Below are 14,774 nucleotides of genomic sequence, written 5' to 3'. Positions count from 1 at the left end.
TAACTTCTCTTCATTGTGGGTGTGAAACATATAAACTTGTTTTATATTGGTTCTCTGTGCATTTTCTATAAGCGTTATGCATTTCGAAAGAAGTAAAAAGGAGATGTTGTTGTGTGTTTTACTCATAGAAATAGGAAATATACATATATTTGTGCTCACTCAAATGTATATTGTGCACTGTGTCTTTCATATATAAAAGGTATAATGAAGGCACTGTTTGTGTTGATTAGAATGTGTTCTACTTCAAAGAAAACGTTTTTCCAGAAACATGTTGTGAAATAATATATAGTGCATGATTCCATAGAAACCTCAAAACAGTGATGTGTTAAAGGAGTGAGATGTGATGTTTACTTACAATTTAATTACCAGAGGATGGATCTGGATATCAGATGACTTATAAATTAAATTAATTGAAATATGTGATATTTGTTTAGAATTTAATAACAATACGAACAACTTGACTAACGGGGGACTATTTGTATGAATGTTTTTATTTTATTTTATTTTATGAAATTGTATATGATGCATTTGAATACTTTAAAATATGTATGAGAAACGACTTGACAACCAAGAGGCTCGTTCATGTTTTTTAGAAAGAATTTATTTATGTCAATTAGAAGAAATGTTGATTTCTTTGATTATTATAATTTTGACTCTCACATTTATTGTAAATATATTTATTGGCTTTAGATTTGAAAAATGTCTACTATATCATTGCGCTCCATTCTTGAAACCTCCAAACTGGTTGGAGCCAATTATGATGATTGGTACCGTAACCTGAGAATAATTCTCATGCATGAAAAGCTCTTTAACACTATTGATGGACCCACTATGGCTGCTCCATCAGACTTGCATATCGCTGAAGCAACCGAAGTGTATGAGAAATATAAGGAAGATTGTTTGAATGTTAAATGGATTATCTTGGCATCCATGAGTTCTGAACTTTGGAGGCAACACCTAGATATGGATCCAATTGCTATCATTAAGCATCTTAAGAAGATGTATGGTGGTCAAAGCAGGATTTCGAAGTACCAGTTATCCAAAGATTGTTTAGGTCCTCAATGCCTGCAAAGGATCAAGTTGGACCTCATGTGTTGAAGATGATTGATCTTATTGAGCAACTTGAGAAGTTAGAGTGCAAAATTGAGAAAGAGCTTTCTCAAGATTTGATTCTTCAATCACTTCCTGAATCATTTTCACAATTTATTGTTAATTTCAATATGAACAAAATGAATTGTGATTTGCATGAGATGCTTAATATGTCGATTGATTATCAAAATCAAATTGCCTCATAAAACTGGAATTGTCATGGTGGTTAGTAACTCCTCTAAAAGGAAGGGCAAGAAAAATTTCAAACCAAAGAAGAAGCTTGCTCCTAAAGGTGGTGTGACCAAACCTTATAAGAGAGATAGAAATGACCAAAGTAATGTCGAGTGTTTCTTCTGCAAGGAGAAAGGTCACTGAAAAAGAAACTGCAAGTATCTTGATTCTCTGAAACATGAGAAGCAAGGTGAGACATTAATGAAAAATGTTTTCATGTTTTCTTTATCTGTAACTGATTCTTCAATATGGGTATTAGATACTGGTAATAGTTTTAACATCTACAATATGTTGCAGGGACTATAATCATTAGATGGTTGAAGAAAGGAGAAGTTAGTCTCCAAGTTGGGAATGGAGAAACTGTTGCTGCATTAGTTTAGGATCATTTATTTAAAAATGCAAATTGGAAAAGTTCTATTAGATTGTTGTTATTATGTTCCGAAATTTGTTTCAAATATAATTTCAATCTCAATGCTGGACAAATGAGGATTTCTTATTATTTTAAATAATAACATTTGCTCTATTTATCATAATAATGATTTATATGCGAATGAGTATCTCCAACATGACATTTATGTCTTATAAAATGTCATAAATATTCAAAATATTTCATGTTGAGGTAGAAAAACAAACTGGCAAGAGTATCAAAGTGATTAGATCAGATAGAGGAGGAGAATACCTAGATGATGATTTTCTTGATTATCTAAAAGATAATGGGATTATCTCTCAATGGACACCTCCAGGAATACCCCAACATAATGGTGTGCCAGAAAGAAGATATAGAACCTTATTGGATATGACAAGGTCCATGATGGGGTTCACCGATCTTCCAATAAATTTATGGGGATATGCGTTAGAAACAACCACATATTTGCTAAATAGAGTTCCCACAAAAGCAATATCTACAATACCATGTGAGATATGGAAAGAACGAAAACCAAGTCTTAAACATATCAAGGTATGGGGATGCCCTGCTTATGTTAAGAAATTGCAAACAGATAAACTTGAAGCAATGTCTAATAAATGTAGATTCATTGGATATCCTAAAGAAATGATTGATTATTATTTCTACCAACCATCTGAGCATAAAGTGTTTGTGGTAAAGAAATAGAGCTTGATGAAACTCAAGAATGTAATGAAACAATAATTGCTCAAGAACATGACAAAGAAATTGGGCAGCCATTCTTGGATGTTTTAAAGTTAAATCGAAGACTTTCATCTTTGCCAGTTGAAACTCAAGAATCGATTATAGCTTAAAGACAAGTTAATGAACCAGTCTTAGATCAAGTTGAACAAGGTGAATCTGAAATACATGAGCCTATTAGAAGATCTAGCAGCGTGCATCATGCACCTGATAGATTAAACCTAATGGTTCAAGATGTTACATCAAATGAGGTTGATCATAATGATGATGGCCCCATAAACTATGATGAGGCCATGAGATGTTCTAACCAGAAGAAATGGCAAGAAGCCATAGAATCCAAAATGGAATCAATGAAGATCAACAAAGTATGGACTTTGGTTGAAGCTTCAAAGGATATTAAACCAATAGGATGTAAATGAGTTTATAAGAAAAATATTGGAGCATATGGAAAGGTAGAGACTTATAAAGCTCGCATTGTTTCCAAAGGATATCGTCAAAAGGAAGGAATATATTATGAATAAACCTTTTCTCTTATGGCAATGCTCAAATCAATTCAGATTTTACTTGCTATAGCAACATACTATGATTATGAAATATGGCAAATGGATGTGAAGACAACTTTTTTTAATGGAGAGTTAAAAGAGGATGTGTATGACATAACCTTAAGGATTCACATTCATGGCTGATCCTAATAAAATTTGCAAACTACAATGATCTATTTATGGATTAAAACAAGCTTCTAAAAGTTGGAACATTCACTTTAATCAAACAATTGAAAAGTTCAACTTTGTTAGATGTGAAGAAGAACCTTGTGTCTACAAGAAAGTTAGTGGGAGCATAATTATTTTCCTATTATTATATGTAGATGACATATTACTTATTGGAAATGATGTACCAACATTACAAGGTACGAAGATTTGGTTATCTAAACAATTCTCCATGAAATATTTAGGAGAAGCAACCTACATTCTAGGAATAAAGATTTATAGAGATAGATCTAAAAGGTTATTTCCCAATCTGTGTATATTGATACCATCTTAAAGAGGTATAACATGGAAAAATCCAAAAGGGGCTATTTGCCAATAGGAACTGGGGTTTCTCTTAGTAGAAATGATTGTGCAAAAACCCTTGAAGAGAAAGAACGCATGAATAGAGTACCATATGCTAGTGCAGTGGGAGCTATCATATACACCATGACTTGCACACGTCCTGATATTGTTTATACATTAGGTGTAATTAGTCGATATCAAGCAAACCCTGGTGAGGAACATTGGAAAGTTGTGAAGACAATTCTTAAATACTTAAGAAAGACTAAAGATCAATTTCTCATTTATGGAGATTTTGAACTTAAATTAAAGGGGTACATTGATGCAAGTTTTGCATAAGATAAAGATGATATCAAGTCTATTTTTGGTTACGTGTTCACCTTTAATGGTGGTGTAGTGAGTTGGAAAAGTTCCAAGCAAGCTACAGTAGCAGATTCAACAACTGAAGCAGAATATATAGCAGCAAATGAAGCTGCAAAAGAGGTTGTTTGGATGAAGAAATTCATTTATGAACTTGGTGTGATTCCCTCAATAGAAGAACCAGTTCCATTATTATGTGACAACAGTGGAGCTATTTCACAAGCAAAGGAGTCGAGATCACATCAAAAGTCTAAACATATTTTGCGAAGGTATCATCCCATTAGAGAAATCATTGAATATGATGTCAAGATTTTGAAGGTAGATGGAAAGGATAATGTTGCAGATCCATTCACCAAGGCACTTGGGTTAAAGGAGTTTGACAAACACAACGAAAATGAGAATGAGATACATGACTAATTGGCTCTAGTGCAAGTAGGAGATTGTGGGAAATACATTTGTATATTTCTATATTTATACCCAAGATCCAATTTTTTGTTTAAATACAATTAAAGTAATTGCATTTGTTTTTATCATATTTGTTATTTATTTAAAATATATTATATGATAAAGTCATTGATTAAAATTAGAGACTTGTTATTATAATAGAGATTATAATAAATGAGAAACACGTCATTTATAAAATTTTGGTCTAGATTGTTCTTGATCATAAAGTCATTGAGAATATGACATCAATGACTTGGATAGATTAATATATGTGTAATAGTATTTTTTAGATAAATATTAATAGATCTCATTTATTAAATTGTACATATAGATGATGTATATGTAGATATGATCATTGAGGAGTGTTACTTCATGTTGACTGGTCGTTAAGGAGTTAGTAAATTAGTTTAGTTAATTCACTATCAGCTTAGTATTGAACCTGCGCGGTCACACACTAACTAGTGTTCTAATCTTTGATAAATAATTATATCATTTGATAATTACATTAGAGAATTTAATTTCATCAAATAAATAATTCTATAGAATATTATTTTAATTCTATGCTAGCACCAAAAATTAAAATAATAAAGAAAAATATATCCTAAATTTTTTCTACGTTACTGAAACAAAATAATAAATAAAGGAAGGATGAATTTGTGTTGGTTGATGAAAGGATACCTAAATGGTTGCTTTGCACCATTTCATCAACATATATTTGGAAGAGATATGTATCACTGTATATATGTGATGAAGAGTAAAGATTAAAATTTGTTTTGTGTGCATTTGTGCGGATCTCTAAAAAAGGGAATTGCTTATCTCTCTCCTTTTTTCAAGTTACTCTCTGTGTAAAACAAATACACATACACAATGTCATTTTCAAGAAAGTGAATTACAGTCCACTATGTAATCTTTCTTCCCTTCTTAATTTGTTACCCATAAAAACAAAAGAGTTGTGTGAGTAAGAAATTCATAGTTTTAAAGTATTCTATTTTATGCTCCATTGGTTCAAAGAATTGATAGCAAAGGTTGGTTTCGGTGTGGATACACGCTTAAAGACTTCATAATTTTGAAGAACATCTTTAAATATTCAGGAATTACAACTGGGTACACATTTTACATGCAGTTTTTTACTATATTATAATTTTAGACATAATTAAATCCATGTTTATTCAGCTGAATGAGTTAAGAACATATTAAAATAACTTTCAATTTTAAATGGCGTAGTGTAAGAATAATTTAAAAAAGGTTGTCATACATCTCAGTTTCTTCTTAATATTGATATCATCCTTCACATTATGCATGAAATGTTCCTCCTGGAGTATTCACCAAATTGGCTTTTGCTTCTTCATTCACCTTCTCCTTTGCCTCTTGTGCTCTCTAATGTAACGTCTTGGACCTTCTCTGTGGTCTTTTGAGCAGCATCACCAACAGATTCTCTAGTCCTATGTGCAGCACTACCTCCATAACTGATGGTGGTTCTTTCAGTGTTGATCAAGATCTTATGAATGCTCTCTTCGGTTATGTCGCTACCAATCGAAAATCCCCCAACAGAAAGAATGACTCGATGAGTCCAAGTAGGACTAGCGTAGCAACACAGGCACAAATTTTCCTTCTTGATCCTAGAAAATCATAGAACATTGTTATTGTTCTAATTTGAAATCTCTCGAAGTCGCACAAGATAAAATTCTTGATGCACTCATTAATGGCAGAAGCCTTAATGCAGATATAATTGGAAAGCTTGCTAGAGTTTTTTTCCCTTCAACATAAGAAGAACAATCTCTTATCTTGAATACAAAGGAGATCCAACAAGAATAGCTCAAATGGTTCTGGCCGACCTAAAAGGTTTATAGTTTTGTACAATAGAAAGTCATTATTATTCTTCTTACTCCTCTCACACTCATAACATCATTATAATGTGTATTTTACAACTATGAAGCTTCAACGATGTAGAACCATGAGATTCCATGGAAATATGGTCAAGATTTCTGACCAAAAACATAATCTAAGTGATTGAGAATCCAATCACATTAGGATCGAGATTCCGATCCATTGCAATGTTATGGTTTCAAATCAAGATTTCAAGTTGGAATCATTAACATTTACTCTCCAGCTTGAGGAAGGCTATTGGAAGTATTTTATGGACCCATAATATGGTTACAATATAGCCGTTGGATAGGTAGTTAAGTTGGTTAGTTTTTTTATCAACAATAAGATAATTAATATAGAGATAAAGAAAAATTAGGAGAACAAGTGATACTCCTTTCCACTAAATCTCTACAATTAACAAACAAGAATACAATTTGAAGGTTCCTCAACCAATCAACTAGAGAAAAAGAAAAGAAAGGGAAGCAGACATTGATAAGACTCCAAGAATGTAGTAAAATACGCTCCATCATCTCATTAAGTTGAAAATGCTTGTTCTAAAAAATACTTGTGTTCCTAATATGTCAAAGAGTCCAAATTGTGACAAACCAAAGAGCCATCCACAAATGGTTTTTCTTGTTGTCCATCCATAACAAAGATGCATGAATTGACAAATGGGTCTTTACTCCATTATGAATAATAGAGGTAAGACCAAAGTAAGAATAGAGTCTTTTCCAAATAATATAGGATGTTGGACAAGAAAAGAACAAGTGACTAGTGGATTCCTCGAACTCACCACAAAAAACACACAAAAGGGACTCTTGTACTCCTAAACCCCCTATATGATCTAGGTTGAGTTTAGTTGGTATTCCATCCAAAGTAATTTTCCAAACTAGACACTTCATCTTTGATGGGACATTACATGCCCAAAGCTTCTTGAAGAAAATGAGATTGTTGCTTCCTTCATCTTTTTGCAAAAATTGGTATGCACTCTTGACTGAATACTTCCCACATTTGTCATGTAACTAAGTCCAAGTATCTTCACTTTGTTGTTTAGGTTTAGAATCATGGATAATTTTTAAGAGATCATCATAATCTTCTTCCTCCCAAGAAAACAAGTTCCTCCTCCATTGAATCTTCCAAGACCAAACTCCATCTCTCCATGCACCCAAGGATTCAACTGTTGCATCTTTATCCAAAGACACCTGAAATAATCTAGTAAATGTATTTTTTAGAGAGTCTCTCCCCACCCAAACGTCTGTCCAGAATTTAATAGAGGACCCACATCCTAAAAACCTATGGAAATCACCATCTACTCACCTACAACCAATCCCTTCCCTGTTATGACTAAGATTTCCTAATTCTCTCCACCAAGAAGAACCTCTCCTGAAACACTCAAAAACACTGCCTACTCCACTACCTAAAAACTCATTCCCATATCTAGATCTTAAGACTTGCACCCAAATAGACTCTCTCTCGATTAATAATCTCCACCTCCATTTACCTAAAAGAGCTAAGTTGAACACAAACAAACTTTTAACACCTAGACCCCCTTCCTTTTTAGGCCTACAAACATTCTTCCACTTTATCCAATGAATGCCTTTTCTCTCTTCTCCCTCCCCCAAAGAAAACGTCTTTTTATTTTTTCAATCATATTAATAATAGAAATTGGGGCTTTAAAAAAAAGAAATAGTATATAGGTAAGGAGCATAATACCGATTTAAGGAGAGTTACCCGACCACCGAGGGATATGAGCTTTTGCTTCTAGAGAGATAGTTTCTTTTTGAAAATATCAATTATAGGAGATCAAGTGGAGAACCTTTTAGGATTAGCACAAATAGGAATCCCCAGAAATTTGAAGGGCACAGAGCAAACAACACAATTTAACATTTCAACTGCCTTCATAACAAAGTCTTGATTTGACTTAAGACTCATGAAGCTACACTTGTGGAAATTAATTTTCAACCCAGAAGCCAATTCAAAACATTTCAAAATACTTTTCTGCACCAATACATTATGTTCAGAGTTCTCATCAATTAGAAGGGTGTCATCCGCATATTGCAAATGAGAAAGAATCAAATCATCTTTGCCAACCTTATTATACCCACTGAATATGTTCTTCGAAACTTCTACTCTCATTGAACAACGCTTAAAGGTGTTTTCTTTAGCAACGCTTATTGAAGAAAGCATTGTTAAAGATCATACTTCATATATTTAACAGCACTTCTTCAATAAGCGCGGTTAAAGTTGTGATCTTTAACAACGCTTATTTAAGCAAACGTTGTTAAAGGTGTTATCTTTAACAACACTTATTGAAGAAGTGTTGTTAAATATATGAAGTAACGTCTTTAACAACGTTTTCTTCAATAAGTGTTATTAAAAATAACATCTTTAATAGTGTTTGCTTAAATAAATATTGTTAAAGATAACACATTTAACATCGCTTATTGAAGAAGTGCTGTTAAATATATGAAGTATGATCTTTAACAGTGTTTTCTTTAATAAGCATTGTTAAAGATAACACATTTAACATCGCTTTCTTAAATGAACACTATGAATTCTCTTCTACCTTATATTTAACAACATTTAATACATAAGCGTTGTTAAATATCAATTCTAGGGTAGTGCGAAAAAAGAGAATGCAAGATACACACAAAAAACAAATTGCACTCATTTTCTTAATAGAAATGTACACTCATTTTCTTAGTAGAAATGTACCCTCGATCTCTTTCTGTATTTTTGGTTGGTGTGGGGTGACAGTGCAATTTAAAACATTAAACCCGTGGTTTAAGCTAGAATATATGTCAATATTTATTTTTTTGAGCAAAATAGATCCATATTTCCCTATCGACATGTATAACCACCAGAATGAGAATGAATTAGAAAGAAACTTCGAGAGAGAGGGACTACTCACATGATATGACTTGTAAAGATTTCCCACGACATGATAGAATATTATTAATCAAAAACTTAGCTTAGTCACGTACTATGGTGGTTCCTATATCTAATATTCAAAACACTAATAATCAACGTCCACATCCATAATGATAAGCGTAATCTCATGCGTACACGTTTACCACCTTACGTTTAATTGACTCGCCCCAAACTAACGTTACTTCACGTACCATCATGCAACACGTAAATCCTTCTCATTACGCAAACCCCTTCCCCGTGAAACCATGCCAAACACGTTTACACAAGAAAGTCCGGTACTTATACATCAAATCTTTGCATTAAATTTAAGATATTCTCATACTATATATTTAGATTTCACTATATACACATTTTAAAAAATCTTACATGGAAAAGTAGAGTTTAATATGTATGTGAGTAAAGTTTTTTACAAGATCATATATTAAATTATACATCACTCATTAAGGGTCAATTATATGTTTAATATATGAATGATAGATTGTTATTGACAGATCTTCTAATTTTCTAAGTATAGGTTAAAATACCAACAATAAAACTCAAGAAAAACACTTTTACATTGTTAGATAGTTTTGTAATTCAGTTAGTTTAGTTGCAATACTTTCTGTTTATAGAAAGTTAGGTAGTTGCTTTATGCTATAAAAGGAAAGTTAGTTTGTGTTAGAATTCAAGTGATTCAATTCATTTCCTCTCTACACCAATAATTGTTCTTTTCTCTCTTCTTCTACATACACTCCATTCTTCTTCTTCATTTTCCTTTCTTGTTCTTTTCTTTCTAACCAAGTGCACACTCATTGCTTGATTATAAGGCTATTCACAATAGTGGTATCAAGAGCTTTGTTCTTTTGTTTTGATTCTTGGATCTGTGGGAGAAAGAACTCACCCCTGCATTTTCATGGCAAGCAATAGTGGCTTCACCATGACATTACCTACACTGGATGGCAAAAACTACGAGATATGACACATTCAAATGAAGGTCTTATTTGGCTATCAAGAAGTGCTGGAGATAGTTCAAAATGGGTACCAATCAGTGGGGGAGGATGCAACCGAGGCTCAAAGATCTACCTTCAAGGAATGCAAGAAGAAAGATTGCAAGGCTTTGTTCATGATCCATCAATGTGTGGATGAATCAAACTTTGAAAAGATTTCTAGTGCCAAAACAGCAAAAAAGGCGTGGGATAATCTTGAGAAATGTTATGCTAGTGCAGAGAAGGTAAAGAAAGTTAAGCTCCAAACGTTAAGAAGAGAGTATGAACTCTTACAAATGAAAGATGGTGACACAATTGTAGATTACTTCACCAAAATCAGATCATTGACAAATCTGGTGAAGGGATGTGGTGAAGTAATAAGGGATTAGTTGGTGGTAGAGAACGTGTTGAGAACCTTGAACCCCAAGTTTGATCATGTGGTTGTTGCCATAGAAGAATCTAAGGATCTTGAAGTGTTCAAGATTGAAGAATTGCAAAGTTCATTAGAGGCTCATGAACAAAGAATCAAGGCGAGAAACTCATATAGAAATTATGATCAAACATTCCAAGCACAGTCCAACAGCAGGTCTTTTGGCCAAGGAAACTTCCAAAAGAAGTTTAATGGAAAATGGAAGAATGACAAAGGAAGGATCTGTGAAGGAACTAGACAAGAATTTAACTCCTTCTCAGCAAACAGAGGAAATGGACAAGATCAAGTGCTAAGGAGAAGTAAGAAGAAGTTTGATAAGAAGAAAGTTCAATATTTTCACTGAACTTTGGGCACTTTGCATCTGAGTGTAGACTCAAGGCTACTCATAGCAATAGACCAGAAATTGAAGCTAGATTGGCTCAAGGGGAAGAATCTGAGAAAGAATAGGTTCTGCTCATGGTCACATCTGAAAAGGAGGTCAAAGATGATTGCTGGTATCTTGACACAGACTGTTCTAATCACATGTCAGGCCACAATGATTGGTTTGAGAGACTTGATGAGAATTCCAAGAGTAGAGCGAAGTTTGTAGACCATAGCTCCATCAATGCTGAAGGAGTTGGAGACATCTCAATCAAGAGGAAAGATGGGAAGAGTGCTAGCATCAAGAATGTCTTGTATGTTCCAAAGATGAAAAACAATATGCTTAGCTTTGGTCAACTACTTGAGAAAGGGTATGAAATGACTATGGCAGACAAGTTATTGAATGTATATGATTGTGACAAGAATCTGATCTTGAGAGTTCCACTATCCAAAAATAGAACTTTCAAGATTGGGATTCAAGTGAACAATCACAAGTGCTTGTTGTCCAAAACAGCTCATGACAACTGGATTTGGCACCAGAGGTATGGCCATTTGAGCTTTAAAAGCCTTGAACTTCTGAGTAGAAAAGGAATTGTAATTGGACTACCATCAATTAGTAGTCATAGTAAGCTGTGTGATGAGTGTTCGTCAAGCAATCAAATCAGGAACAGTTTTGTGTCACATGTACCAACTAAATCAACAAATTCACTTGAATTGATCTACTCAGATGTATGTGGACTCTTTGAAGAAAACTCTTTAGGATACAACAAATACTTTGTGACCTTTACATATGACTTCACAAGGAAGACTTGGGTTTATCTGATCAAGAGGAAGAGTGAGGTATTTAATGTCTTTATCAACTTCAAAGCACAATTAGAGAAACAGAGTGGACAGAAATTGATGACTCTAAGAATTGATGGAGGCGGAGAATACATGTCAAGCAAATTAAGAGAGTTATGTGCCGAAGAAGGAATGATTCACGAAATAATTGCTCCTTATACCCCACAACACAATGCTACTGCAGAAAGGAAGAACATAACCATTCTTAACATAACAAGAAGCATGCTTAGAACAAAGTCTATGCCAAAGAGATTTTGGGGTGAAGCTGCTTCAACAACAATTTATATCATGAATAGGAGTTCTACTAGAAGACTTGGTGATTCTACTCCTGAAGAAGCTTGGTCAGGTTCAAAACCATGGGTGAATCACTTTAGAGTGTTTGGCTCAATTTGCTATATTCATGTTCCTGATGTTCAAAGGAAGAAGTTGGATGACAGAAGCAAGAAGGTTGTATTGCTTGGATACCACCCTACAGGAGAATATAGGGTCTTGATCCACTAAGTCAAAAGATAATGTTGAGTAGAGATGTGAAAGTTGATGAAACACAAGGCTGAAATTGGAGTAGAACAAGCACTGACCTAGAAAAACACAATAATGTAGTTTGATGAAGGGTTAGTAGAAGGAGAACCATTGTTTGTTGATCAACCATCTGCTACACAATTAGAATCAAAGAAGACCACATAGAACTAGACATGCACCATCAAGGTTGAGTGACTCTGACGTCTTTCCTAACTCAAAGATCACTGCTAAAGGGGAACTGGTTCACATGGCTCTTTTGGCTGAAATAGAACCAATAAACTTTGAAGATGCAGTCAAGCAGGGTCAACGGCTTGATGCTATGCAAGAAGAACTTATGTCAATTGAGAAGAACATGACTTGGGAGTTCACTCAGTTACCAAGAGGAAAGAAGGATATTGATGTAAGATGGGTTTATAAAGTAAAGATAAATCCAAAGGGAGAAGTGACCAAGTACAAGGCTAGGCTTGTAGCAAAGGGCTTCCTTCAAAGACAGGGCCTAGACTATGATGAAGTCTTTGCCCCTGTTGCAAGAATGGAAACCATAAGATTAGCGGTGTCATTGGCAAGCTATAAGAACTGGTGTATTCAACAAATGGATGTCAAGTCAACATTCTTGAATGGTCCATTAGAAGAAGAAGAAGTGTATGTTACTCAACCATTTGGGTTTGAGGTAGAAGGGAATGAAAGTTGGGTGTATAGGTTGCATAAGGCTCTTTATGGCCTCAAGCAAGCACCAAGGACCTGAAACAAGAGAACTGATGGTTTTTTGTTGAAGCTTGGTTTCTCAAAATGCACAGTTGAATATGGTGTGTACATAAGAGATGCAGAACTGAATCAATTGCTAATAGTTTGTCTATATGTAGATGATCTATTGGTAACAGGCAACAACGTTTATGAAATCAACTCATTCAAGCAAGACATGAAGAATGAGTTTGACATGAGTGATCTAGGAAACTTGTTCTACTTCCTAGGGATATAGTTTACTAGCATCAAGGAGGGAATTATCATACACCAGAAGAAGTATATTGTTGATGTCTTTGAAAGATTCAACATGGAAGGATGCAATTCTGCCTCAACACCTGTTAAAGTAGGAAGTTCAATAACTGAAGATGAATCAGTTGCAGACAAAACCATCTAGAGACAAATAATTGGATGTCTGAGGTATATATGCAACACTAGACCTGTCATTGCTTATGGTGTAGGGCTGGTTAGCAGGTATATGGAAGCACCAACAAGATCTCATCTTCTAGCAGCAAAAAGATTGTTCAGATATGTTAAAGGAACCATGGATTTTGGCTTGCTATTACCAAATAAATTCAGTAGCTTCAATCATGATATGGTTGGTTTCAGTGATGCTGATTGGTGTGGTGAGAAGCTTGATAGGAAAAGCACAACAAAGTATTTCTTTATGCTTGGTAATGCTCCAATTTCATGGTGTTCAAAGAAGCAAGATGTAGTTACTTTGTCCTCTTGTGAAGCAGAGTACATAGCAACATGTATGGCAGCTTGTCAAAGCCTTTGGTTAGATACTTTGTTGGCAGAAGTAAAGCTGAAGAAAGAAGAGGACAACTCATTGCTAATGGTTGATAACAAGTCAGCTATACATCTAGCCAAGAATCCAGTGGCACATGGTAGAAGCAAACACATTGAGACTAGATTTCATTTTCTAATGGACCAAGTAAGCAAAGGAAGATTGAAGATAGTTTTCTGCAACAGTGAATAACAACTTGCTGATATTTTTACCAAACCATTGAAGAAGGAGAGGTTTGAAAAATTGAGATCGAAGATAGGAATTCTAAAGCTGAATGGAAATTGAATTAAGGAGGAGTGATAGATAGTTTTGTAATTCAGTTAGTTTAGTTACAATAATTTCTGTTTGTAGAAAGTTAGGTAGTTGCTTTATGCTATAAAAGGATAGTAAGTTTGTGTTAGAATTCAAGTGATTCAATTCATTTCCTCTCTACACCAATAATTGTTCTTTTCTCTCTTCTTCTGCATACACTCTATTCTTCTTCTTCATTTTCCTTTCTTGTTCTTTTCTTTCTAACCAAGTGCACACTCATTACTTGATTATAAGGTTATTCAGAACATACATAACTTTCTTTCCAATTATATTTTTTTATTATTATTCTCTTCAAAACTTTTATCTGGAATTCTACGAGGTTTCACCCTTTTTAGTATCACGTGAGTCATTCCCCTCTTCTACTAATCACATTGTATTTTATAACCTCTCACTCAAACTCAATTTGTTGTTTCCTTAAAAAGGTTATCTTTACTCTTTTTAAATCTATTTCTTCAATTTTACATTTAGTTTATATATTGTAATGATTCTTTATACTGTTTATGTATAAAGCATGCCGATCAAGTGACAATCATCCCTATAGACTAATGTTATAAAAAATTCTTACTACTAATACATACATATTAAACTAAAAAAATACTGAAAGACGCCCAAAATTTAGTGTTTAAAAATTATTTAGGTTGAATCATTATCCATTGCTATATTTTTTCTTTCAATTTGCAATTTGTACCATGTCAAAATCACGTGC

General features: G+C 33.9%; 1 protein-coding gene across 1 annotated transcript; it reads left to right on the top strand.

The window, feature by feature from the left end:
• LOC109328337 lies at window positions 700-1,098 on the top strand. Its single transcript, XM_019561793.1, has one exon. It carries the CDS (start codon window positions 700-702, stop codon window positions 1,096-1,098), a length of 399 nt encoding a protein of 132 aa, XP_019417338.1.

Source organism: Lupinus angustifolius, chromosome LG01 (assembly GCF_001865875.1).
Source record: "Lupinus angustifolius cultivar Tanjil chromosome LG01, LupAngTanjil_v1.0, whole genome shotgun sequence".
Lineage (NCBI taxonomy): Eukaryota > Viridiplantae > Streptophyta > Magnoliopsida > Fabales > Fabaceae > Lupinus > Lupinus angustifolius.
The sequence above is the reverse complement of the archived record's forward strand: the minus strand, read 5'-3'. Positions and strand labels throughout refer to the sequence as shown.

Excerpts from the sequence above, each read along its gene's own strand:
- LOC109328337 (XM_019561793.1), top strand. The coding sequence starts at position 700 with ATGTCTACTATATCATTGCGCTCCATTCTTGAAACCTCCAAACTGGTT.